The sequence below is a fragment of the Panthera uncia genome, chromosome A2 (genome assembly GCF_023721935.1).
Source record: "Panthera uncia isolate 11264 chromosome A2, Puncia_PCG_1.0, whole genome shotgun sequence".
Classification (NCBI taxonomy): Eukaryota; Metazoa; Chordata; class Mammalia; order Carnivora; family Felidae; genus Panthera; species Panthera uncia.
In genome coordinates this window covers 140,331,223-140,359,165 of record NC_064816.1, presented here as the reverse complement: position 1 = coordinate 140,359,165, position 27,943 = coordinate 140,331,223, and the positions used below count along the sequence as shown (strand labels likewise).

The 27,943-nt window shown below is 43.8% G+C and overlaps 2 protein-coding genes across 5 annotated transcripts in view; both read right to left on the bottom strand.

The window, feature by feature from the left end:
* The window catches only part of STRIP2 (striatin interacting protein 2), a 46,688-nt gene extending 31,361 nt beyond the window's left edge, over window positions 1-15,327 (bottom strand). For all 3 annotated transcript variants that reach the window (XM_049641829.1, XM_049641831.1, XM_049641830.1), the window contains exons 1-7: window positions 14,102-15,327; window positions 8,086-8,155; window positions 4,764-4,838; window positions 3,644-3,778; window positions 2,171-2,291; window positions 1,337-1,405; window positions 1,030-1,136 (exon numbers count right to left, since the gene is read on the bottom strand). In XM_049641829.1, coding sequence (XP_049497786.1) covers window positions 1,030-1,136; window positions 1,337-1,405; window positions 2,171-2,291; window positions 3,644-3,778; window positions 4,764-4,838; window positions 8,086-8,155; window positions 14,102-14,230 — 706 coding nt within the window. In that variant the 5' untranslated portion in view covers window positions 14,231-15,327. The remainder of the gene's footprint in view (window positions 1-1,029; window positions 1,137-1,336; window positions 1,406-2,170; window positions 2,292-3,643; window positions 3,779-4,763; window positions 4,839-8,085; window positions 8,156-14,101) is intronic.
* Window positions 15,328-21,785: 6,458 nt separating this feature from the next.
* The window catches only part of AHCYL2 (adenosylhomocysteinase like 2), a 167,465-nt gene continuing 161,307 nt past the window's right edge, over window positions 21,786-27,943 (bottom strand). For both annotated transcript variants that reach the window (XM_049641827.1, XM_049641828.1), the window contains exons 13-17: window positions 25,687-25,785; window positions 23,936-24,004; window positions 23,755-23,833; window positions 22,379-22,499; window positions 21,786-21,962 (exon numbers count right to left, since the gene is read on the bottom strand). In XM_049641827.1, the coding sequence (XP_049497784.1) occupies window positions 21,956-21,962; window positions 22,379-22,499; window positions 23,755-23,833; window positions 23,936-24,004; window positions 25,687-25,785 (375 nt within the window). In that variant the 3' untranslated portion in view covers window positions 21,786-21,955. The remainder of the gene's footprint in view (window positions 21,963-22,378; window positions 22,500-23,754; window positions 23,834-23,935; window positions 24,005-25,686; window positions 25,786-27,943) is intronic.

The following is a 27,943-nucleotide window of genomic DNA, read 5'->3' as shown; positions in this document are numbered from 1 at the left end:
TATTCTATTCTATTCTATTCTATTCTATTCTATTCTATTCTATTCTATTTTATTTATTTGAGAAAGAGAGCAAGTGACCAGGGGAGGGGCAGAGAGAGAGAGAGGGAGACAGAGGATTCAAAGCGGGCTCCTTGCTGAGAGTGGAGAGCTCGATATGGGGTTTGAACTCACAAACCATGAGATGATGACCCGAGCTGAAGTCAGATGCTTAACCAACGGAGCCACCCAGGTGTCCTTTAGTGAATATATTTTAAAAATCCTGCAGGCCTTCGTATCTTATCCCTGTCTGATGACATTACCAACTAACATTTTCAAGCTGATTCAACTTATTTTTTCATGTGAGATTGATGATGAAATGTGAGATGGATGGCTATCCCCATTTATAACCAAGGAAACCAAGGCACAGAAATGACACGTAATTGGTCCTAATTCATAGACACAAGGGCAGTCAAGCCAGGTCTTCATGCCTGCCACACAGTATCTCTGCCCTAAAAGAATGGATGCTAGGGACGCCTGGGTGGCTCAGTTGGTTAAGCATCCAACTCTTGATCTCGGTTCAAGTCTTGATCTCAGGGTTGTGAGTTCAAGCTCTGCGTTAGGCTCTGCTCCCTGTGAGGAGCCTACTTTAAAAAAAAAAAAAAAATAGGAGCAACAAATGGCTCAGTTGGTTAAGTGCCTGACTCTTGGTTTCAGCTCAGATCATGATCTTGGAGTTCATGAGATCAAGCCCCACATTGGGCTCTGTGCTAACAGCGTGGATTCTCTCTCCCCCACTCTCTCTGCCCTTCCCCTGTGTGTACTCTCTCTTTCTCTCTCTCAAAATAAACATTTTTTAAAAAGTAAGAATAAAAGAATGGATGCCAATTCTGAAAAAGGAAGGAAGGAAGAATGGGAGGCAGGGAGGGAGGAAGTGAGGAAGGAAGGAAGGCAGGCAGGCTGGCAGGAAGGGGAGCTTTCTGTTTCTACTATGCAGATGCCCCTCCACTACCAGCACCTCATCCCCTTCCTTCCTCAAATGCCACTTCTTACTCAATTCAGTGCGGAAGGTCTCTCGTGCTGTCCTCCACCGGCAGGAGTCTGTCTCTCGCTCCAGGCGGATATTTTCCACCAATAGGTACATGACACTCAGCAGCACCCTGGGGTTATAGAAGGGTTACAAAAGGTTCCCAAAGCAGCTCCTAACCTGTAGTCAGAGACCTCAGGGAGGATTCGTGTGGGAGCTCAACCCAGTGGAATTAGCAACTATTAGTAATCTGGGTGTGTCTGGGGAACTTGGGCAAAGGGTAACCCATTGCTGACCACCCCCTGTTCCAATCCCAGGGCCAGCTCCACTCACCTGAGCTCTGTGCTATCAGCAATGGAGATGGCTGGTTTCCGAAGAGCACTGCTACAGGCCTGGCTGTTGCTGCCGTGGGGAGGAGAGAGAGAAGCGGAACTCAGATATCCTCTTTACATCCTGCGTCCCCACTTATCATATACCCAAACCTGAGTACCTGCTATTCCCTGGCTATGTAGCTAAAAGAAACTGGTCTAAGGTAAATGAGCCCACAGAATTCCTCTGCCATCTCAGTAAATGCTTGCCTGTGGTAAAGATGGGCAAGGGCAAGGTCTGTGACAGTCCCTCCTATAATCCACATTGTGCCTAGTACTGTGCTGGATACAAAGTAGATGCTAAGCAACCCTTTAAATTTGCCCTATTTAAACTCCTGGGTGATGGGCTTGAGATAAAATGAGGGATCACTATAGTGGCAGCAGCAACCAAGGCCATCTTTAGAGCTATGACCCACAAGGAAAGAACTGGGCACAGCAACAGAAATTGGTCCTGTTCCTCTTGGGTCATGTTCTCAGGTAGAACAGTCTCCTTCATGGATTTCACTTAGGCTGAGTTGAGAAGGTGTTTAGATACAAAGGGAACCCGCCCAGGTAGGGCCCTGAAGCCCAGGATTGAAGCTGTAAGTAGGGCAGAAGCTGTTGATGAGCCCAATCTCAGGGAGGAAGACAGCATATCAGAGAGCATGGCTGGAGAGGGGAACTATCAGTAAGCTTTGGACTGAAGTATGAATAGACCCTGCTCCCACAGAGGTCTCCATAGGGAGGGAATCAGCACAGGACATGAGGCACCCTTCAAGGAAGGGGGTTGTCTAGGCCAGCCCTCCCCTAGGCTTCTCACTCGATTTCCATGTGGAGTAGCTCCAGGAAGGCCGAGAAGGTCCCCATCTGATAGAGCAGGAAGCAGTTGTACCTGGACCAGTGTAGCACATCGACCTCTGAATCACATTCCCCAAAAGTGCCTAAAGGACCAGACAGTGCCATGGAATTGTACGTGAGAGTGGTATCCCAGTTCTTTCCACTCTTCCCCATGATCTTAAGACTATCTTTCAACACCTAGCCCGACAATTAGGCTGACAAAGGTAGGGCAAGGCCCTCCAGAACTTCCAGAGCCAGAACCTCCAGAACTTTGAATGAGCCAGTTTCAAAAGAGGAGAAGCAGTCTCCAGAGTCAGGTCCAATGTGCTTATCACTGGTCTGTCTTAAGTTTGAGTTCCCTGAGAAGCAGATCCAGAGAGAACGATTAAAATGCAAGTAGTTTATTTGGGAGATGATCCTAGTTGAGAAGTGGGGAAATGAGATAGGGAAGAGAAGGCAGCCAAGAGCTGAAACCCAGGTTGGGGGAAGCTCTGGGAAACAGTATATATTTTACACACCTCAGAATCCTCCCACCCAAGAAGAGTGAGGTAGTTGGGCTATTTACCCACTAACTCCTGTCAATCAGTGATCAGTGCTACATGAATTCCCTAGCACTTTCTGGTTACCCCATATAGGCTGCAGACAAAGCTTTCAGGTAAAAAGTTGAAGGTACTGGCAGTTGGAAGTTGGCCAGAGCACCAGACCCAAGAGAGATGGTTAGGCACCGCTTTTTTTGCTACAGTCTTCCCTTCACCATTCTCTTCCCTCTCCATTTATTATTTTCTTTTATAGTTTTTTAAGTTCCCAGCTAGTTGGTTCTGCCAACAGTCCTCTTATTATGATCTCAGGGCTTATTTTTACTATTCCAGCTAGGCTATCGCATTTCTCTTTCCAACACCTGGCTAATAGGTCTCTTCTGAGAAGATTTCCTCAGTTAATCCCACCGAGTTCTGATCATCTCCCAATTACCCACTGTATCCACTCCTGCTGCTATGCTGGCTTGAACCTTCTAAATGCAAATAAGAAATAATGCAGAGGGTCCACCATCTGTGACCCTGAGGTACTCCACTGCCTCCCCTCAGTGGAAGCCTGTGCCACAGCTGATGAAAGAAGCCTCCATGCTCGGCTGGTGGTGCATCATCAACTCTAGCCACACTGATTCGCTTGCTAAATCTCCACATGTGATCACAGCCCACATGAAGAAATAAACAACCCTATAAGAAATCTTGGCATGCCCGGTAAGATAAAGGCCAATTCCAAGGGATCCGGAATTGTACCCACCACCATCTCCTTAACCTCCTCATAAGCACCAGATCACTTCTAGCACTTGATAAGATCTGTCTTTGAGAGGCAGGGAACTTGCTTTTTCAGCCTGGCTTGCCTCATCCTAGTCCTGATAACAACATTTCTCTCCCTGGTTTTCAGCCATTTCAAGCTGGCAAAGGTGGTCACTTGCCTTGGGCCAGGTAGAGAACAGCCCGGGCCACCTTCAGTCGCCGCTCCCTACTGACCACCTCCAGTCGGTCTAGGAGTCCCATCACATAGGCCTTCTGAGCATCTTCCTCCAATTCCAGCCACTCCTTGCCCTGCACTGGGGACAGAAAACCATACAGATCCAGTGTCAGCTTCTGCTTCCCCTTCCTGGAAAGGCTCCTGATAGCATATCCATCTCTGATCCCAGCCCCCAACAAATTCTTCTCTTCAAAAGCTTTCCTTATTTAGCTGAGAAGATTCCACTAAGAGATTGGCAAAGTAAAGGACCCAAAAAGTTCTGGCTGAACCCACTCTGCAGCCTTATCTTCCTTCATATTCCCTCTATTCTCCACACACAGTCTACTCCAACCTATCTCTGCCTTTTCAAGGAATTCTCTCTCTCTCCCTACCTATCCAATTCCTATTCATCATTATAGGTTCAATACTAAATTACCTCTTTTCCACTAATGCTCCAGCCAGCTCTGTCCCCCAAGAAACTTTTTACTTCTCTTATGATACTTACCATTTTTCCTCTTGGCCTCAGTTTTGTGATGTACACACCTCCACTCTGCCACTGGACTATAATCTCTTTGAAGCTACTGCAAATTCACCTTCACCCCTGCCCCCCGCATCTCCGGCACAAAAAAGTACTCACCACACATCTGTTGAATTGCAAATTGAATTCACTGACCAAGTAAGGAAATGGAGGTCTGAGAGGATTGCAGTGTGGGCACACGAAATATTATTAGATGTTATTAGGAGTGAGGCAGAGTTGGAGGCAGGGGTTGAATGTCAAGGTCAAGGACTACACTAGGCACAGGGTTTTACCAGGTAGCAGGGTACCTGCCCAGTCCCCATCCCTCGGCTCTCTGGTCCCTTTACATCAGTGAAAGGGACCCAGCTCAGGCTTCTCCTGCTTCCATCCATGGCCTCCCCAATTGAGATATAGGAAACTCTGTGTCCCGTATGAAAGGAGGAATAGAGAAATTATATGGTTATGGAGAGGATGAAGAAGGGCCATACTTTGTTTTGGGCTTTTCTAGATCAGGCTGGGATATCATGGAGGGAAAACCAGGTTTCTATTAATAAGAATCTGGGATCACCTTGAGTCTTGAAATCTTCTTCAAAGCACCTCCTGTTAGTGGTAAATTCCAGGTTTTCAGTGTAGCTATATAATTCTGTGGCAGAAAAGATAGGACAGAGTCACAAACATTCGGCAGACCCTTATAAAAGGGGCCTGAGGTGGAGAGGGTGGCATGAAAGAGCTAAAGCTTCCAACACATTCCTGCGTCCAATTCAATCCAGAGCCAACTTCCTCCCTTTCGGAGCAGTTAAAAATAGCCACTTGTGTCCCTGGGTGATTAAACCATCAAACCTGTCCTCCTCCTGCCAGCTGGCTGCTATAGCAAAGAAGGCAGTCTTCAACACTTGGTGAGGGCCAGGAGGGTTGGAGCAGAGAGGGCTAAATGTCATCACTCCTGCTTCTTAGGGCTGCAGCCCCTTCTGCTTGTCAACCCAGACTGAGACTATCCTGTCTCTAGGGAAGAGAAGGGCAACACGGTGCCTGAAATTTAGAGGCAAGCTCCTTGTGCTATTCAAGGAGCCAGAGCAAAGGCTGGAGAGTATGTGTTAGATGGCCCTTTGGGGTTAAAGTCAGTTCATTCTCTCCCTACTGAGATTCCTCAAAGGGTACAGAAGTTTAGGTTCCTGCCCAAGGCCACGCAGGTAGAGACAGCATCGAACCACTTAGAAGTAGCTACTGTTGCCAAAGGGCTGCTTATGCCCAAGAAAATCTAACTTTATTAACAATAGCTTCTGAATACAAAATGCAGAGAGCTTGAGAAATAAAAATGCTGTCTCCTACACACACACTCCGGGACATTATACTAGTACCTTCATCTTACAGAGGATGAAGAATTGAGGCTGAGAAGTCAATAGGTGACAGAACAGATTTCCTCAAAATTCTGTGGCCTGAGATCCTTGCTGGAAATTTAACTAGGCCACAGATAATTCACAAAGAGAAATTCACGTATGTTCTCGGTCTAATGGTTGAGAAACACCTTATCTGGGAAGCAGGGCTTTTGAGTCCTGAGTTCCAGAATCCTGGACTGATCAGAAGCAAATTCCAGCCCTGACTCTGATATTCTTCAGTGCTCAGTGGGCAGTGGGCATAGATGTTTTGTTTTGTTTTTAATTTTTTTTCAACGTTTTTTATTTATTTTTGGGACAGAGAGAGACAGAGCATGAATGGGGGAGGGGCAGAGAGAGAGGGAGACACAGAATCGGAAACAGGCTCCAGGCTCCGAGCCATCAGCCCAGAGCCCGACGCGGGGCTCGAACTCACGGACCGCGAGATCGTGACCTGGCTGAAGTCGGACGCTTAACCGACTGCGCCACCCAGGAGCCCCTGGGCATAGATGTTTTTAAAGAGTGCAGCATAAACCCAGTCAGAAAAGGGAGCAAGGCTGTTAGGTACTAAGCTTTTTGTTTATTTTTAAATTTTAGATCGTGAACGTTCATATACAGATATAGAATACATACAAGATACCTTTGTGTCTTCTACCCAGATTAAACAAATGTTTATACCTGTCATATTTGTTTCCGACATCTAAAGCCCCCCTCTCCTCCCATTCTATCTTATTCCCCTCTCTAGAGATAACCATTTTAACGAAATTGGTATGTATGCTTCACATGCCTATTTTTCTACTTTTACTACACACATATATACCTGTAAACAACATGATATGTTCTGTTTTGAAAGTTTTTATCCAAACAGGGTATTATATGTATTATTTTTTTTTAAATCACTATTTAGTATATTTTTCAATAGTTTTTTACATGACAGTATGATGAACACATCTGTTTACTTAACTGACACTGTTCTCAATCAAGTGTGCAACTGGACTTCCCAGAAACATCTTTTAGGTTTGTGTGTTTAAGCTGTTTTCTGGATGCATGTGTAAGTTATTTTGTCACTGTTTCTTTCCCCACTCAACAATGTGCTTTTAATTTATTGATATTGATGGGGCGCCTGGGTGGCTCTGTCGGTTGAGCGTCTGACTTCGGCTCAGGTCATGATCTCACAGCTTGTGAGTTCGAGCCCCACGTTGGGCGCTGTGTTGACAGCTCAGAGCCTGGAGTCTGCTTCAGTATGTGTCTTCTCTCTCTCTGCCCCTCCCTTGCTCATGCTCTGTCTTTCTCTCTCTCAAGGATAAATAAAACATTAAAAATTTATTTAATTTATTGATATCGAAACATATTGACATAGATCAACTATTTTAACATCTATGCAGCAACCTACTATATTGATATACTACAGTTCATCCATTCCCCTAAGTTGTTTTAAATGTTTTCACAATGGCTACAATAAACATCTTCCTATGTGTTTTCTTGTGCCCAAGTGTTCTTTAAAAGGTACATCTAGAATCTAGATCATCTTATGATCTAGAATCATAAGATGTGTGCATTTTCAACTTTGCTAGATATGACCAAAGTGCTTTCCAATTTTATGCTCTGCTCTCTCATGCCAGTCAGTGTATAAAAGTACTCATTTCTCTGCACCCTCGCCAACTTCAGGCTTTTAAGTTTTGCAATCTGATGAATGTGAAATATCTCATTATTTTAATTTGCTTTTCCTCATTTACTAATGCAGTTGAACATCTTTTCATATATTTATTGACCATATGGTTTTCTATTCTCTGAATTCCTATTCATATTCTTTGACTACTTGTCTTTTCCTCTCTTCTCTCTCGATACACACACATACACATGCATACATATATGAAATATATTTATTTATATGTATTATTAGGAATGCTCATCCTTTGTCGGTTATTAAACTCAGCTATTTCTGTCACTCATCACAAAATTTATTCCCTGTGCTTATTCACAAGAACTTCTTTAAAATTGCTTGTCTCTTTTCTCTGAAAAAGCACGTCTCAAAGTGTCACTTCCATGTGACAGAATATTCAATTTTCACACCATCTCCACCCAAAGCTCGTTTATTAATAACTGGTATTAATAGCATGTGTAACGTGGAGGCTCTTAATGTGAGGGGATCACACTTAGCCTAAGCTAAAAATTCAGACAGACAGAAAGGGAGAGGGTGGCAGAAAGAAGGGGGCACGCATGCAAAGATACGAGAAACAAGGGGAGTGGGGAAAAGACGCAAAGAAAAAGGATTTGAGAGTGCACCAAAAGAGAATAAAGAAAGGTAAGCAGAAAAGAGTGATAGAATGAAAGTGGAGAATACTGTAGCCAAAGGAGAAATCACAGGAAGAAATGTAAAAGCGAAGATATTTACCGCTGGAGGTTGGAGACAGACGGGAATGTGGAAAACAGATAAGCTGCCAGGAGAGATCACAGACCCAGGCCCTCTCCTCGTGGCCATCCTTCCCCTCTCCACAGCCCATCTCTACCTCGTACCTGACAACTCTGCTGCGTGCCCATCTGCATCTCCATACTCAAATTCCAGAGTGGGGCAGTCCACAGAGCCCTGTAATGGAGAAGTCTTTGCAGTAACTTGGGAAGAGAGATGAAAAAGGAAATTATACTCTCATTTAATCTTCTTCCTCTCCTGAAGTCCAACATTAGATCAGGGAGGCAGCGAGGAGAGTCCCTTCTGGGCCTCTAATCCAAGAAGTACCCTCCTCCAAGCCAAAATACTAGGCTCAGTGCAGGGCGGGGCTGAAGATTCCTACATAGAATCAGAAACTCTTGGAGTAAAGGGTTAGGATCGTGAACAGATATGAAAGCTATGAAATCTGTGCCTGTATCTGACCTACATAAACACAGAGCAGAAGAGCATCTAGCTGATCTCTAGAAAAATGAGATGGACAAAAACAAAAGAGGTGAGCTGGATTCTAATTTTAGCCCACTGTATGATTTTGGCAGATCTCGTTCTTTGGATCATAATTCCTCATTTATAAAAGGAGGTCCCTCAGCTGTATGTTCCACAACTTCAGGATTTTCAAATAAGGTAGTATTTCTACTCCACATTATATTAAAGCTAGATTTCATATGCTGCTGTAGGTATAATGTTATAATCCTATATAAAAAATATTTTAATGTAATCCCATACCCTAACCTCTCTAAGCATTTTGGAGTATTTCCTACCAGTATACATTAATATATATAAGTTAAAATTTTTTGAATCTCAAAAAAAATATCATTTTGAATCTCATCCATCACATATGGCAATCTTAAACAAGTTACTTAATCTCCCTGTGCCTCAGTGTGGTATAAAAAATGTACTTGGTTTTTGCCCTCGGTTCCAGGCACAGAGCTCCTAAATCCTCCTAAAACCTCCTGATAGGAGTGTCTATAATTTAAAAGCCCCTGTCAACAATACTAAGAGTTTATGCTAGTGAGGTGATCGCTGGTGAGCCTTTCAGAGTTTCAAAGGAAGGACTGGCCCCATCTCCAGAGAGGGGAGGAGGCTGAAGATGAAGTTCAACTACCGACCAATGGTTTAATCAACCAACTGAGCCAGCCCCTATGCCAATGGTTTAAACAACCATGCCTAGGTAATGAAACCCCATGTAAAAGCCCTGAAACAATGGGGTTTGGGCACACCAAAGTGCTAGGAGGGTGATACCCAGAGGGCGTGGAAGCTCTGCACCATCCTACCCCCACATCTTGTCTTTGCCTCTCCTCATTCTTGAATTGCATCCTTTATATTAAAATTGTAATCATAAGCAGAGCAGTTTTGTTGTTTTTTTTTTTAATTCTGTGAGTCATTGTTGCAAATTATGGAATCAGGAGATGGCAGCGGGTGGGTTGGGTGGGGGTGGTCATGGAACCTCTGAGTTTGCAGTTGGCCAGGTATAGTGCTTGTAGCCCGGGGGCCCCAGGTGTGGCTGGCATCTGAAGTAGGGACAGTCTTACGGAACCGAGCCTTTAACTTGTGAGGTTTGTGCTAACTACAGATAGTATCAGAACTGAACTGGTGTCAGGGAATTATTGGAAAATGACATGCTCAGTTTTCTCATCTGTAAAATGAGGATAATTCATAGGGTCATTATAAGCACTAGATGAATTAATAGAGGAAAAAGCACTTAGCACACTACCTAGCACTTGGTAGCACTATGTAGGTGGTTATACTACTTAGGATTTTATTTACTGTACTTACAATATTAATATTATATTATTAGGCATTTTTATATTACATATATAAATAATATATAATATATAATAATACAATATTATATTAATATTATATTAAAAGGCATTTTCTCATATTATGACTATCATTTTAAACAGCTAAGTGTACAGCAAAGTGGGCAGATAACTAACCAGTTTACTTAACCAGTTCTCTATTGTTTTGTTTTGTTTTTTATTTTTTATTTTTAATGTTCATCTATTTTTGAGACAGAGACAGACTGAGCAAGAACAGGGGAGGGTCAGAGAGAGGGAGACACAGAATCCGAAGCAGGCTCCAGGCTCTGACCTGTTACCACAGAGCCCGACATGGGGCTCGAACTCACAGACCATGAGATCATGACCTGAGCCGAAGTTGGAGGCTCAACCGACTGAGCCACCCAGGCGCCCCAACCAGTTCTCTATTGTTGATCATATAAGTTGTTTTTAATTTTTCTTTACTATAAACATAAAGTTGTAATACACCTATAAATTTTTTCATATTTAGGATCTTTCCTAAGGATAGATTCGTTTTTTGTTTTCCAAAACCACTTTATCAATTTACATTGCCAACAATGCAAATCATGTTTAAATCCATTATTGCAAATATTTCCAAATACTTCTGGGTTACAGAAACCAGTCAGAAAAAAAAAAAAGGTGGAGGGTGGGAATGACATTAGGTAGTTGAGGTTTTATTCTGATTAACAGAGACTTAAAAACCTTTTTAAAATATATATTTCAAAAAAGAACAGTTTAATATCCCAAAATGAGGACACAATTTTAGAATAAAAGAGTTATTAAAAGTAATGTTTTTCGAAGTTTTTTGCTTGTAAATCAAAGAATAAATAAATTTTACATGTTCCAACACACACACAAAACCAGAACAAAAGTTTTAAAAATTAATACCATTACTATGTGATTTAGATTTTATTATTCTATTTCTTTTAAAAAATGTTGGTCTCAACTCACAGTTTGAAAAATACTGTTTTAAATTGCATACATCCTGCGGTGGGGCCCAGGGCCAGCATCCCAATGACAAGATGTTGCATGTCCCCTGCTATGATGTGATAAGAAGGGCAGTCACCACTCTGGTCTTCCACCTGAAAGCCCAAAACCTTGCCTTATGTCAGACAGACTCTGGATGAGGTTCACTGAGAAATTCTCACAGCCCAGAGGAGGTTCAGAAGAACTGCTATGGGTGAGGCAGGGGCTGGCCAGGCCAGACCAGGCCTGAGAAGAACTCCCAAGGAACAGAGCCTTGCATGAGTCAATGGACCAGTGCTGCTTCCATGGTTTGGCTAAGGCACTGTGGAAACCTGAAAGGCTGGCATCAGGGGAAACTGAGCGAGGGGTACAGGAACCCTCTATACCACCTCTGCAACTTTTCTATAAACCTAAAATCCCTCCAAAGTAAAAAGTTTAGTCTAAATAAATACATAAATCACATACGTCCTTATTTTATTTATTTATTTAGTAAGCTCTTCACCCAACATGTGGCTTAAACTCATGACTCTGAGATCAAGATTTGCATGTTCTACCAACAGAGCTTGCCAGATGCCCCAAATTGAACACACTCTTTAAATTTATTGCATTGAACTACATTTTATGAAAAACTTACTTCAATGCCCTGAATTTTCCTCCTCTTGCCACAAACCAGTAAAATTTTGTCAAGGAATTTGGGAACCAATTAAACCAGGGAATCTGGCTGAAAGAGGCCTGAGGTGACTCATTTGGTTAAGAGCTTTCTTTTTCTTTTAAATTTTTAAAAATGTTTATTTATTTACTTATTTATTTTGAGAGAGAGCTTGGGCACAGGTGGGGAGGGACAGAGAGAGAGGGAGAGGGGCAGAGAGAGGGACAGAATCCCAAGCAGGCTCCTTTCTGTCAGTGTAGAGGCTGGGCTCAATCTCTCAGACCATGAGATCATGACATGAGTGGATATCAAGAGTCAGACGCTTAACTGACTGAGCCACCCAGGCACCCCAAGAATCTTCTTATTAAGCAAACAATTATTCTCTAGCTTCCTATTTTCGTTGGGATGTTCATACACTAAACCGTTGGGAGAGGGAAGGTCAACCAGTGTCCCCTACAGGCACAGTGATGGATGGGGAGGCTCTCTTGAATTGTGCCAACAGTAATTCTCTTCCAGTAATCCTTTAGAAGCCCAAGGGGGGGGGTGGGGGGGGGGGGGGGGGGGTGCGGATAATCCATCTCCCCCGAGGACTGTCTCTCACAGGAAAGCAAAAGGAGGGAAGGAAGGAAAGGCAGATAGTCATCTGAGTCTGGGAATGTACTGACAGGTAAAAAGCAGCTTTCCTGCTGCAGTGGAAGGTGGAGGAAAGCTAATCTTTCCAGCCAGCCTTTTGGCAGGCAATGAGCCCAGATGGAGAGGATCACTGCAGTTGTCCGTTTCCGTGCATAAAAAGTACAGCTGCAGACAACCAGGAGGTAAAACTGTGGGGCAGGTGGAAAGCTCTGAGTCTCTGGATACTGGACTCAGTGGCAAAAGGAAAGTACTATCAGAGTCCTTTCCCTGATGGGAGACTTGATAGGCAGGGAAAAGCCCTCCTACGTCAGGAGTTTTAATTCTCCCAAAGAACATATCATTCTGAAACTGATTATTTTATTTACTTGCATATTGTCTCTCCACCCTGGCTAGAATGTTTGCGCCACAGAAAAAGACCTTGTCTTGTTCCCTATTGTATCCCTAGCATCTAAACAGTGCTGGGCATGTAGAAAGGACTCAATAATTTTTGAAATAATGAATGGCCCACCCTCTTCTCCCAAAAAAAAAAAAAAAACATTTAAGCGAAAACAATGTCGCCTTGGGGGAAGGAGGTACAGGGTGTTCTAAAAGGCCAGATTCATAGTGAGGCAGGGAGGGAGGTGATGTGGACAGAACCCTCATCTAGCCAGACAGCAGAGCTGAGCTCTGTCTCTGAAAGGGGGTGTGATTTTGGACTAGTCTTTTCATCTCCACTTCTCTCTTTTAAAAAATGTGAGGGATTCCTACTTTTCTGTATCAAAATGAAAAACCTACATGAAATCCCTCTGGAAACTGCGAGGTACTATTCAAATGGTAAACCGACTGGGACAAGAAAGACCTGGCTTCTAGTACCAGGTCTGGCCCTATGAGCTACTCTGTACTGACCAATTACATGGCCTGTGCCTGCACTGAATTAAACATCTGACATCCAATTATCTCATTTGACTTTATCTCAACCTTCTGAGGTAGGTAGCATTAACCTCATTTACAGAAAGAAGGAACTGGAGCTCAGAGAGGCTTGGCAATTTGCCAAAAGTCACACAGAGAGTAAGTGATAGGGCTAGGATTCAAAACCTGGTCTGGATGACCCCAAAGCTCGGTGCTCGTGGCCACTATGCCAGATGCAGGATCTTGGGCAAGTGACTTCTGTCTCTTACTTCTGGACGAGAAAGGGCTAAAGCAGATGATCTCTACAGTCCCTTTCACACCTGACGTTTTGGGGTCTATCCTCCTGATCCCCACTCAGATCCAATTCTACTCTTGGCTAGTTAATGGACACTGGCTGCATGAGGCAGTCGGAGACTAATAGTTCACTCCTTTCATCCTCCCAGTTAGGATTCCTTTTCAGAAGACGAGGAGGTAACCCAAACATTCATATTCCTATCTGTGGGTTTGTATCCTGAGCAGTTCCATCCACTCCCTCCGGTACAGCCCCGGCCTGAAGCCTCTCGTTGACCCTTACGGGTAGGGGTCCTGATGTCCGTGGAAGGCACTCCCTAAACAGCCTGCCAACACACGGGGGAAGGGGCCGCGCAGAAGTCACTCGGCACATCTGGATCTGCTCGCTGGCCCAGGGGTGGGAGCTCGGCTGCCCCCCACGCCGGCCCGTCTCCACTGCGGCGGAGCTCTGGCCCCTCACCCCTTCAGGCCAGTCGCTGAACCTCTCCATTCAGCGGAAAACCTTTAGATTTTCTTCCCGTAAATCTAAAACACGAATCCCCACTTCAAGGGGCTGCAGAGACTAAGTGCGATCAATATTTGAAAAGTATCAGGTATGGTCTCGATCGCGCTACATCTTCGCGTCCCCGGAGGAGAGGCCAGAAGGCTAAGAAGCCCCCGACCAGGAGACAGGCAGAGAGGGGTCAGGGGCTGCACAGCCCAGGCTGCGGCAGACCCCGCAGACGCCCGCTCCGAGGGGCGGCCCCGAACGCGCCGGGGGCTCCGGAAGGGCAGGGGGACCGGGCCGAATCACCTCAGCCACGGCTTCCCGCCCGCGGGCGTCTCCCGGCCCCAACTGAAGCTCTCCGGGCTCCTCACCTCCGACTCCCGCCGCTGGCTTCTGAACGCTTCCCGGCCCTTGGGTGCCGTCTGCTTCCCTTTGCCGCCGCCGTTGCCGTTGCCATTGGTGGACGCGCTTCCGGCCCCGGGCGCCGCGGGGTCCTCCATGCCACCCTACTCGGCGGCTACCTCAGCCCCTCCGCGATCTCTGCCCGGGGCGACCCCGCCGCCGCGCGCTGGGATCCAGGCTCCGCCCTCTCCACAACTACTGGCTGCGGCCGCGCTCCGCAGCCCCGCCCCGCATCGCGATTGGCTGTTCGGCCGTTCCGAGCGGGACTCGGAGGAGGGGGGGCTCATTTACGGGACGTCCCCCCTCCTATTTTTTTTAAGTCCTGCCGCGTTGCTGGTAGCTTTAGGCTCGGGGGTAGGCTCTCGGCATTACTTCCCGAATTCTGGGCCTAGAGGTTTGGCGGGTTATCTTTTTGCTTCTCGCTCAGCACTCACCCGCTCCCAAATAGCGACCTTTTCGGGGAGCTCTAGTCTCCGCCTCCTGCTCCACTGCAGTCTCGGTTTCCCCATTACCACAGATGTCCTATCCTAGCTCCCGCATGACGCCCCTAGTCCCGATTCAATCGCAGGGGAGGCATGGCACCGCCGGGTGGTCAGGGACACCGAAGGCAACGAGAGATTCGCCCTCTCAGATTTCTCGAGAACTTATCCCGCCTGGAGTGAGGGCTCGACTGGGAGATGGTGGGTTGAGGGGAGGGGTGGGATGGGGCATTTTCACTTCAGTGAAAATCCCTGGTGCCCTTCAGGGCTGCTTCTGGTCATCTGCCTTTCTTTTGTGAAGTAGGGCACCTTCCTCAAGTGTGAGCTAGGGAGAAACGTTGAATGGAGAGCAAACCCCCGTATGCTCCCTAGCACTTTCCTTCCTTCCTCTAAGATCCCTCCTGAGGGCTTGATACAAAGGAAGCTCTCTGGTCAGCCAATTATCTAAAACGCTGTTGACAGTAAATAGTCCCCAAAAAGCAGCCTGAGGGGAATGGGTGGGATCAAAAGGATGGGATTGAGGGAATTGTTGAACTGCCACTTTGTTCTAGGCCTTGCACTAGAAACTTTCCAGATATCTTATGCTACTTCTCTCTGACAGGTTGTTTCCACTAACCCTGTATTACGGTTGAGAAAACCAGGACTCAGAGATTACTCCTCGCAGTTCCCAAGGTGTTCCATCTTGTCTAAGTGTATTTGCTGTTCTTTCTGGAAAAAACTTTCTGCTCTTCTTCTTGGCTAGCTTCTATTGTCCCATAAAGATTCTATTTCATTATTACCTCCTCTTCCAGAAAGCCATCCTTTTGACCGTTCTCAACCCGCTCCGGCTGGGTGGGTGTCATGCCAAGTCTGCTTGGATTCAAAACTCTTCTATTTTCTTTCTTTTTAAAATTTTTTTATGTCTTTATTTTATTTTGAGAGAGAGACAGAGTGCGAGTGGGGGGAGGAGCAGAGAGAGAGGGAGACACAGAATCTGAAACAGGCTCCAGGCTCTGAGCTGTCAGCACAGAGCCGGATGGCGGGGCTCGAACTCACAAACTGTGAAGTCATGACCTGAGCCGAAGTCAAATGCTTAGCCAACTGAGCCACCCAGGCGCCCCTCTTATATTTTCTACTATATCCCCAAAGTAAGAGGCTCAAAGGAATGGCTGCTCCCCCTTCCTGTATCTTATGGACAGCTCTGTCCCTTTCTTAACCGTATGTCTCCCTCAGAATTTACTCTGCTAGTCGGTAGGTGATGGATGAAGGCAGAGTTGAGAGTGAGAACTCCTTGGAGCTTTCTCACTTTCTCTTCTGTCCCCAACATCTCCTTACCGTACTCATGTACTGTACTTCCCTTTCCTCTCCCATTCCCACCAACGTGGATAGAAGTTTCTTGAGAGTAGGGCCAAGTTTTGTTCATTTTGTATACCTCATATATGTACGTTTAGCACAAGATTTCTGTAATAGGGACTGAAAAACTTGTGGTGGGGAGCTGTTCCATGCATTGTAGGATGTTTAGCAGAATCCCTGGCCTCTCCATAGTAGATGCCTGTAGTACCCTCCCCCAAGTTGTGACAACCAAAAGTGTCTCCAGATATGGCAAAAATGTTTCCTGAGGGGCAATATCTTCTGCAGTTGAGACCTGCTGGCTTAACAGAATTGAAATGACCCGAATTTCCAAGAAAGTTCATGGCTCGAGGCCTCAACTATTTGATTTTGGAATTTTCTTTTTGGGTATAATTTGTTAAACTCTAAAAGAGTCACACTCTGCTTTAAAATTCACAACCCACGCCTAGCTCATCACTGCTGCAGTGTGGTAAAGCCGCCACTGCACAACCCATTGGGGTTTCTTAATAAAAGAATTAATTATTCTATCTTCCTACTCCCAATTCCTGTCCTCCTAAGCAGTCAGAGTTCTAGGATTGATAGGCCCAGAGCTTCATCGTCTCTTTTGTGAGCTTAGTCAATCATCAGGATCCCCAAACAGTCAGTGGTGGCCAGTTTTGAGGCTTTCTTCCTTTTCCAGTGTATACCTTGGGCGAAAGAACAAAGCCTCAAGCTGGCTTCAGTGGGGAGGACTGAGGATACCTCTCAAGTCCTCTCTGGCCTCTATGCAAAGCTAATTGCTAAGCCTAGAGCTCCATCTGGCTTCACTTTCAGAGAAGGGGTTTGAAAAACGGGTGTTATGGAGATTGCAAAGGATCAACACAAGAGACCTCAATCCATTATCTTCTCTACACCCTGTGGAATGGGAGACAGTGAAGATCGGACATCTGTCTGCTCATTATAGTCCCACTTTCAGAACTGGTCAGAAGGAAGAAGGTATCTGGAAACAACTCCTGGAAGAAGTTGACAAGAAACCATGGATGAACTGAAAACTTTGAAATTATAGGCCATGGACTTGGTACACACTGAACTTCTTTTAGCTTATTTGTCAGCAAAGATGTGCTAGCCATCAATACCATTGACCACAGAGGCATCCATACATACACCTGAGGGCTAATCAGTCAGGGGCTGGTCTACAAGTGTTTCTATCTTGCAGAGATGGCTCCCGTGCTGAATTATTTTTAAATCAACACTACCACTTTTCCTTGTCCCCAAACTCAGGCATTTGGGGGCTCCTGGCAGAGGTATAAATAGGTATAATTACAAGGACTGAACATATTCCTTTCCCCATGTAAGCATGGAGGTCAGATACTTGACAAAATAGACAGCACCTGTTATAGAACTTAAAAATAAGATGTAGAGGGGTGCCTGGGTGGCTCAGTCAGTTAAGCATCCGACTTCGGCTCAGGTCACAATCCCATGGTTCGTGGGTTCGAGCCCTGTGTCCGGCTCTGTGCTAACAGCTCAGAGCCTAGAGCCTGCTTTGGATTCTGTGTCCCTCTCTCTCTGGCCCTCCCCCTGCTCACGCTCTGTCTCTCTCTCAAAAATAAACAAACACTTAAAAAAACATAAGGTGCAGAAAGTCTTACAGTATCTAATTTTTTAGGGCATTGGGCAGCCGGAATGATGTGGTAGAAAAAAGACAGAATATCTTCCTCTCCCATCAATGCTGCACATGTAGGTGTAACGAGGCAACAGGGGATTTAGGACCCTTAGACTGAGATAAGAAACTGATGTTTGTGTAGCACGGTGTGTGCCAGATTTTTAAGCAGCATTTTAAAAATTAAATCAGATCTTTAAGTCCTTACCCCAGGAGATAAGCATTACCCATTTCAAAGGCAAGAAAACCAAGGCTCTGAGTCATTATATAATATTGGTCAAATTATACAACTTGTAAATGGAAGAGCTAGTCAAGTAAGCCTGACTTAAGAGGTCCAGTCTCTTTCCACAGGACCACAGGCTAGAGAAATTGCACAGCAGTGCATAGTCAGGGCTTACCCCGTGAGTCTGAAACTAAGACCCAGGCACCCATGCTCCCATCTTTCACAGAAGAGGAGCCAAGCCCTGCTGTAGGGGGGTGAAACCTGCCAGTGGCTGATAGGTTTCATTGCTGGCCCCTGCATTCTCCTTTGCAACTGGAGTGGCAGCAGCTTTGAGCCATTACCAACTACCCAAACTGTTTTAGCCCTTAGTTTAGGTAAACACAAGTCAAAGTAGCAGAAGATTCTAAGAGGGAAGAAAACATCTTGCATACAGGAAGAACTAGTTTAATTTGTCAACTAAGAGAGGTGGGTATTAGAAAACTGGCTCAAAAATGGCCACTCTACTGGTAGTTGAGGAAGAAGAGGAAGTTGGATTCGCCCTTTAGTTTCTTTTTTTTTTTTTTTTTTAATTTTTTTTTTTTTTCGCCCTTTAGTTTCTGATTTAGTCAGGCAAAAGCTGATCTGGAAACAAATTTCTGTCAGAGTAATTTATTTCTTCCCTTTGGTTGGATGTAGTCAACTTCTGGGTGTCAGGACCCTTTAATCCCAAACCATGGATGCTGGCATCTTGTGTTGTCCAGCTAAGGGCAGAACACAGAGGGCTTGGGGGATCTAGAACCACACTCTATTTTCTCTATACTTTTCAACTCCCGGGGGTGATGGTTCTGAGAAAGCAGGTTCTTTACACACATAGCAGGGGGTGGGTTGGGGAAAGATATTAGTAGAATGGCCTACCATGGAATAAGGGACCCAAGGCTAAGGCCATTAAAATATGCTATTGGTAACCACTTCAACTTTTCACATCTTTGCCCTGCAGTAGGCTCTCCAGCCTGTTGCCAAGAAACATCACTCATCTCTTGAATTCCTAGTTCACAGAAGCAAGCAATACTCTCAAGATAAGAATCCATTTTAAGAATATTTTATTTATCTTTTGAGATTACATAGTCATTATTGCTGATCTAATACAATCACTTAGACATAAAGATTTCCAAGATCCTCTCAGAAACGGTGATCCTTAGAGGTTTTATTTCCTTTCAGTAAGATGACAATGAGAACTAGATGATTATATATATAATATATATATATTATATATATATAGTTTAGTTTATTCTCTACATATAATTTGCTGGTGTTGCCTATTTTCTTTCCATAATTTCCTTTATTAAAAAAGCTTAATGCAACAATGCATTTTGATTTCTTTTTTTTAAAACCATGACAAAGTTAATTTTGAGAAAACCACAGGAGCAGCAATTTCAGATCTGTTCAGAGAAAAGCCAAGCAGCAAAAAAGCTTTGCAGGAGTATGTGGCCATGGGGAGCCGTGCTCATATGGGAGGGTAGGTTGAGGAGGTAGGAGGGCAGACAGAAGGTAGACCAGATACCTTTTTTCTTTTTTTAACGAGGAAAACAAAAAACAAAAAACAAAAACCCTGAATTTCCATTAAGAAGGCAAATGAGACCTTGAAAACTAGCAGAAATTCATTGCAGAAAAAATGCTGAGTATCTCCACCAGCCAGGGCCATATACAAACAGATAATTCGTCTTCTTTCCTATGCTTCCAGATACCTGAATGCATCTAAGGTGAGAGCTTGAGGGAAGAAGACACATTTTGTTGTCTGATTCCAAGGGTAGAGGGAATAATGACCAAATTCCAACACTAAGGTAGAACCCAAATACTCAGGAGGCCTGGGCCTCCTTCTTCCTAATGGTTGATGACATGGGGTCCCTAGAGAGAAAGGAAAGGGGGTCATCTGAAACTCAGAGGCAAATATCTCACCATGGGCAGCAACACTGGCAATCAAACTTAGAGGCCCAAAGGTGGCTCCTTTTTTATTTGCAATGGGTCTCTTCACTATAACAAGGCAGGGTGTGCTCTGTCAGGATCAGTACCTAAGTAATACTGCTCCCTAGAGAACTCGGCTTTACTGAGAAACAGCAAGTTATGGTTTTTGGCTTATGAACATAACAGGCTAGAGTCCAGATATCTACCTAATGGAATCTGCCCTTGGTAAAAGTTACAAAGACCTGTATCCAATTCACTAATACAAAAGAGATGCAATTAATACAAAACTCAGAACTGGGTAGGCAAAAGGAAGAACTGAGAGGTCTAGTAGAATTTTCAGCATTTACAATCTTCCTCATGAAAGAATATAGCCATATATGTGGCACTTTTCCGGTATGTGCTAAGACATAAAGCCTCTGAGGAACCAGACTCTCTAGGCTGAGACTGCATACTATTTAATGAAGCAAACAGCCATTTATCCAAAGGCCACCTCTCTACCTCCAAAAGGAAGGTCACTTCCAGACTAGCTCTGAAAGTATATATGAACGCCAGGGGAATTTGAACAAAGTGGAGGTAGGTGAGGAGAATCAGGGTGGGAAGGTTATAGTGATCCTGGGTGGTCTGGTGGTGTTTCCTTGAGTTACCTTGGTCTTGAGACTATGAGGCAGACCAGGGTAGGAAAAAAAGGGGGGGGGGGGGAAAAAAAAAAACAAAAAGAGGGGGGTTAAAAAAAGTAGTTGGGGGGGGGGGGGTGGGAAAAGGACTCATTTCATTCAAGATTTCTAGGGCCACTCCAGACTTTAACTCTCAGAACAAGTCTGGTCCCAGTGAAACCCTTAAGATCAACATGTCAGTCTCCAAAAGGTATCCAACTCTTACGTGGGACATAAAATTTCAGGCTGCTTGCATTACTAGTTTTTTGTAATGTTGGAGTTACTCAAGAAACTACCTCTGAATTATAGAGTCTTGAGATGGAAGAGGCAAGAACATAAAAATATATCCCAGCAGAGAAGAAAAACCACAGACTAAATCGTAGAGACATCAGATCCTAGTTTCATCAATGGCAATGGCCAAAGAAATGAAATGTCTGATGAAGTTGAAACTAGTCAAACTAGCTTTAATCATTTGGACACAGTTTACAGTGTCATCTCTGTATAGCTTACCCAGTTTAGCTGCAGAGCCCTTCCCAGGAGACAAATAAATACATTCTGCTTCTTTAGAGTGACAAGCTGCGGGCGTGAGTGACCTGTCCCACTTCCAGAGCCCTACTCCCCCCAGATCCATTGGAAAGTTCATCTTTCCTTGCTCAGTTTCAAAAGCAGTTTTAGGCAGTAAGAGGAAATTTCAGGAAGCAGAGTTTCTCTCCTTTTCTGAGACAGTGCCAGTCTAGAGGGAACTTCCCGGGAAACTGTCCAGTTAAATGACAAGTAAAACTATGGGCCCCACTGGGGCTAGCCCCCACTTCCTGAGCAGGGGTTAGCTGGGTTAGAAAGATGGCAAGACAAATATCTGACAAACACCAGAGCTGCAGAGGAAATAATGGAGGCACATCCCTCTTGGACCCAGAAAGTGTTAAAATAGACATGACTATTCAAGGAAGAAAGGAGTCCTGGGTAAGGAAGAAGACTCCAAGTCAGCACAGGCATAGCTAAGTTTTTGGTGTAGCTTGCCAAAGCCATAACATATACTCCTTCCTTCCCAGTCATTCTATAAAGAAGGCAGTGATAGTGATGGTCAAGGCTGGGAACTTAGGCCATGTTGACTCGGTAGCTTCCAAAAGGCCTAACCTAGGGAAGGGCCAAAGCTGAGAAAGGCAGCTGCAGGAAATTTATTCTAAAAAACCCAGGGAACAAGGAGTCTGGAATCCCTGGACTAACTCCTGAACCTGGACAAGAGACATATGACCATTGCTGAGGATTCCAAGTCAACGGGGAATGATGCAAAAAATGCACTGGGAAGGATTACCCCATTTCTTTCCTTCCTCAGCCTGTCCCTTGTGGCTCTCACAGCCTTCCGGGCAGTAACCACACTTTGGGCCAAGGCAACAGGCACAGGATTCTAGGTTTTAATAAATAAATAACCTAACATATAGGGTGAGCACGGCGAGCAGCTGATTGGAGAAGCAGCTTGCTGGGTTCTTTCCTGTATAGGAGTGGAGAAAAGACTTGGAGTTCTATTCCTTAAAACTTCTTCTGGCTTGAATTACAGGAACTTAATACCTAGAGGGAGAAAGAAAGATGAGACTATGTTATCAGCTTATGTTATCAGCTTATGAGGATGCTGGGACATGAAGAGCCCACCTAAAGGTACAGCAGGTAGACAGGGACTTTTCTGGAGTGGATGGTGAGGGTAAATACTTGTGGTGCTTTTTCACATCAGTGAAAATGCCCAGTATTTCTCTATAAAGAGGTAAAAATAATATTAAGATGAAATGGAGAAAGGCAAATTCAGAAAAGGGAACACTATTTAATGTCTGGAGAAAGCCTCAAAGAGTCCTTTGGGGGTGGTACTGAGGGGGGAGTGGGTTTATTTTTCTGAGTTCATGTAAATGTAGTAAAAGTTGTAAAGACCAATTTCAGTGCAGAAAGCTCTTTACTACCCAGGTTTCCCTGTTTCCTGGGGGGGCCCAAGGCACCTGTAGTAATTAGGCTTGAAAGGCCCATTCTTGTTGAGTCCCAGATACTTGGCCTGTTCATCTGTCAGCTCCGTCAGGTGGGCATCAAAGGTGGGCAGGTGTAGGCTGGCCACATACTCATCTGGAACAGACCACAGAAGCCCTGGTATAAACATTCATGCCTCTTGTCTGGCTGTGCTCGCCAGGCTAGGCCTTAAAAAGTTGGGAGACACTTTCTAATTCTCGGAACTGAAAGAAAAATGCTCAACTTTGGCTCACCGGCCCAGAATTCTAAGGAGTGGTTGCTTGAGCTTCAAGCCCAGTGTTTTTCAAAACCGTAACACTTCTTTCTTACCAGCTGTTTCATCCTTGAATCTTTCCTTCTCCCCAGAAAGGTAAGGGAGACATGAAAGAAGCAATAGTTCTTAGGGTCTAAAAGAAAGGATGGGATAGCAAGGGAATAAAAGATGGGAAACTCTGTACTTTGGGCGACTCAGAAAAACTAACACCCAAGGAAACTGGAAAGGAATGTCTAAGAATGATACTACACTGTTTGCTTTGCTTTTAGTATCCTTAGCTATGGGCTCTGTCTATATTCTATTGCCTGAATACATATTATTCAGAATTTTATGTCATTTTTCTAACTATTTGTTTGGTCTTCCTAACTTCATTATGTATTCAGCCAAAATATAGACTGTTGTATTTCTTTTATATCCTTCCAAAGGATATATTAAAGGGAAAATATGTCAACTTCTAACAGTTGCCATGCATCAAGTGCTAAAGCAAAACAAAACCAGAAGCTGATTTATTCCCTGATCTTTGCCTCAGGAGTTTGTAAACACACTGTATCAGTTCAGGTGCTTGAGGCGGGTTCTTTAAATTTTCAAGAGTTTAATGTTTCCCTTATATGAAACACCCACATGACTAGTCTTAACAGGAGCTGTTCAGTCTTTCCTTTGGCCCTGACAATGAGGCCAGAGTTAGAAGATGTAGTATGAAAAGTCTTCTCAGTCTGAGGAAAGTCTGGAAGGGGCTATGCAGCAGCCTAGAATTGGAATAAGTCAGATGTCACAAGGTGGAAGATGAGTCCTCTTTCTTAGGGGAAGATTTTTTTCTCCTTTGAGATTCTTGCATATAAGATACTTGAAGAGAAAAAAAATCCTTGAAATTCACAGGTAGGCAAACCAAAGCATAGCAAAATGTAATGATAATGTAACCAAATCATAGCAAAATGTAAATCAATCAGTAATGAAACCTAGGAATCCTAGCTCCTACTTTAGAAGGCACAGATATCTTCCCCACCCCCTTTCCATAAGAAATTTAGTGCCCCAAACTTCATTTAGCCTCTCACTCTGAACTACTTGGGAACGGACAGGGATGGAAGAGCGCATGCTTACCCATTTTCTTGGGCAACAGGTAGACATCCTGCTTATAGCGACCCTCAGGAGCATTGTAAAGCTCTATCAAGGCAAGAGCCTAGAAAAGCAGAGAGATGGATGCTGATGTGCCGTATCAAGTGAAACCCTGATGGTCTGATGACCCGTTCCAGCCCACTGCTTTCCGCTCTGATGGCCCTACCTGAGTAGTGGCGGTGATTGAGAGCACAAATGTAGGCACTGTGGAGCAGCTTAGGTTCAGCAGACGGCCCTGGAGAGAAGGGTTAAGACACAGATGAGTTAGGACAAAGTCTCTAGCCTTTGAGGAGCGAAGGACGCACACAACTGCAATTTTCCAAATACTTCCAACTAACATGGCTGGACAAAAAGTAGGTGTTCGATAAATAGAAATGAATTGGTCGACATTTAAGTGGAATTAAAAACTTCTGGAAAATTTGATGAAGGTAATGGATAAAAGATCTCTGGGATTATGCAAAAAGGAATAGGGACAGTCACGTGATACTGAGGCTTATGCCAAGGAAGGGTATGCTTCTCTTGAATTTCATACTTTCTGCAACAGAATATCCTCCTTCAGAGGCACTGGCATTCTTTTGAAAGACCGTTGTAAGCAAGGATGTAGTCAAGTCCAGGGGCAACCTCTCCAGGTTGTGAGGGGAGGTATCTTTGGACTTAGTAAGCTGTGATGATTTCTGTGCTTCTTCTGCAGTTTGGTTCTCCTGAATGCAAGGGTATTCTTGTATTTCTAGTGGATGATTCAGAGAATACAAGGGCTGGAGGCTACTGGAGATTGCTATCCTTTCCTATTTTGTTTCCTAGGAAGCGTGACCACCTTTTTTTTTTTTTTTGCTGAAACATAGTAGCCAAAAACCATGGTGCTTGCTTTTGTCACCAAAATCACTAGATGGGACCTCCCAGGGCAACTAGAAATAAGTCACCAGACAGCTGGCTGATATAAAAGCAATTAATGAATATTTAACAACCTGCTCATCCCTTCCCTGTACAAGCTCCTTTCTCGTGAAGGAGTAATCCAGTCCCTTTACAGATGCCCTAAAGTATGTGAGAAGGTGAGATAAGGTGGAAAAAGGTAAAGAGAACAGTAAGGGTACTCCAGCATAAATTTAAGGGTCCCTCCGTGAAGATGGTATATCTTTTACATCTTCATATTCAGTTTCCTTAATTTTAAAAAAAAGGAAGGAAAACTGACAGAAAATCAAACCTCAAGAAACATATTATTATCATTCTTGTTATTTTGGTATCTTTCTCTGAAGAAGAGAAACTGTCAAGGTAAGAACAGCGGGCATCGATATTGCCATCAGGAATCTAAGACTAGGGAAGAGGAGCTTTCAAGAAAGGAAAAGTAACCAAACATTGACACGGAAGGTTAAGTGGGATGAAAGTGAAGAGTAAGTCTGAGCCAGAAGAAGTCAGGACAGGGAAATAGTAATCATACGACAAATAGACAGCTGGGTGCCTACTACACATCTGGTTCAACTCAGAGGAATGTCACTCAAAAACATGACCTAAACTCAAAGACTCTCCTAGAGCTTGCCTACAACAGTCTCAGGTACAGTCAGGAATATCTGCTTTGTGCTTACTGATTAAGCCATCCCGCAAATGACATTATCTCTTCGTAGGCATCGCTCAAAGTGGCATTGGCTCTATCTGCTAATTCTTCCACAGTAAGAGTCATTATCTGACTCTACCTGTAGATTGACAGACAGACAGGATAATTGCGGAAAAGTAAGGAACCAAAATAGTTTCTTAATTGCTGAATGAAAAGACCTTTCACAGTCAGATGTAAAATCCACTGGTAAAGTAGTTAAGCTTGTGCTCAAAAGGAGCTGAAAATGAGAGAACATGTGGAGGAGGGGACCTGGATATTGCAGTCTTTCCTGTCAGGGGTGAATTTCTCTTACCAGTCTTAGGTCTTACCTCTGCCAGCAATACTATCCTCTTGCCATCAGGCCATATTACATGGTCAACTTGGGATCTCACTCGCTCCCAGGTCAGTTCTGGTGTCCGCAGACTCGCCTGGAACACACACAGCAAGTACATCATCGGCCACGACTTGTCCCACTTTATGGAAAGATGTTGAAGGGAGCCATTTCAAATAGCAAGTTGAAATGAGCAACCAACATGCCAGATGGAGAATACCTTTCCCAGGTTGGTTAGGACTGTTCCATTTCAAGGTATTTAATCTTAGGCCCAGCCAGGGAGGGATCACTCAGGATGTCATTCCACAACATATACTGTATGCCCACTCTCTGCTGAGCACAGTAAAAGGTGCTATGGGAAATACAAAAGAAACCAAAGACATGGTTTCTGCCTTCAAAAAGCTCATACTTTAGGTGGGGACACAAAACGATACATACGTGAGGAGGAAAAAGCCTCTAAAATTACTTATAAAGCAACATGCAAACAAGTGCAAATTGACACAAAGCAAACTGAATACACAAATGCTGAAGAGAAACAGAAAAAAGGAGGGTCGGAGCTAAGTGAGATTTGTTAGAGAAGGCTGGTTGTCCTAAATATAGCATGCTGGGGCCCGAAGTTCTGCCTTCACATCCTCATATCCCAGGTTCCACCTTCTCAATGATGGTGGTTCACCTTAAAGTTACAGAAGCTTTGTGACCTAAGTGCAAATGTGAGGTAGCCTTTAGAGAAATGCTTAATGGTAGAGTAAAGCTCCCAACAGCTCACCCTCCTTCCATTTCTGTATATTGTGTATTCGGAGAACAAGAGAAGAAATGTTAAGTTTATTAACAGCAGCAATCAAATAAATAACAGTCACAGGGTTTAGACTTAAGACAACAACTTCCTTCTTCCAATAGGCCATTCCTAAAATAGAAAGGGAGTCCATATTCTAAAACCACCCTTTGGCTCAGCTGGTAAAATTAAGAAGATCTGCCAAACAGTAGTTTTCAGACAAACAGAGAAACACTTCAGTTCTACAGTACTCATTTGCTGGGTACATTCTACATTCTAGGCGATGTAGTAAATGACACTATTATAGACAAGACTGTGGGCTCCTCTACTAGATTGTGAGCTATTTATGGACAGGGGCTATATCATCTTTTAATTACCAATCTAGTGGGAAAGACAAACATAATTCTGTTTCAGTATATTCAGGACTGTATTAATGATCTAGACCATTTCTTTATTAGGTACATGGGGAACAAAATGTCTTGAAATACCAAGTTTCACAATTTGGTTCAACAGAAAGAGCAATTTGGTAGTAGCTAACAAAATTTTATATGTACCTAATCTCTGACCAATCAGTTTCACCTTTAGGGCTCTATAGAAACACTTGCTCAAGTTCATAAATATCAGTGCCAAGAATGTTCAATCCAGTATTATCTGTATTAGCAAAAAATTTAATTTAACAAAGGAATAGCTAAGTAAATCTGGATAATTTCATACAATGGAATATTATGCAAATATTATATAAAAAAGTAGATTTATATGTGTTAACATGAAAACCACTCATTATTGTTAAGTGACAACACAGAGTTGCAGAACAATATACTATAACCTCAATTTTGTAAATGTTTTACTTCTTAAACATATTTATGTTGCTTGAATTTTTAAAACAAGCGACTATTGGGGCACCTGGGTGGCTCAGTCAGTTAAGTGACTCAAGTCCAACTCTTGATTTTGGCTGAGGTCATGATCTTAGAGGCGTGAGATCAAGCCCTGCATCTGACTCCATGCTGAGTGTGGAGTCTGCTTAAGATTTTCTGTCTCTGTCTCTGTCTCTCTCTGTCCCTCTCCCCAACTTATGCTCTCGCTCTCTCTCTTTCTCTCTAAAATTAAAAAAAAGGAAGTATTACTTTACAGTTAGAACTATTTTTTTTAAATAAATAAACACTGTAAATAGAGTTAAAAAGAATTTAAGCAAACAGACCACTTTGGGAAGTTAAGGATATACAAAGTAAATCCATTAGCCTTTAGAAATAACAACATAAAAGGCAAGAGACAAAAGATACTCCTTGGTAACACGGGCATTTTTTTTTGTTGAGATGTTGGAACTTTAAAGTATTTTAGGTTCTTAGTATCTCACAGTCATAATTTTCCAGAGGACAAGCAATCTCGGATGGGCAGTAAAGAGGTGACACCATGATAAAAGGAGTCTCCTGTCTTAGGATATGATGGAATCAAGGAAGAGACACTTCTTATGAACATCATAAAA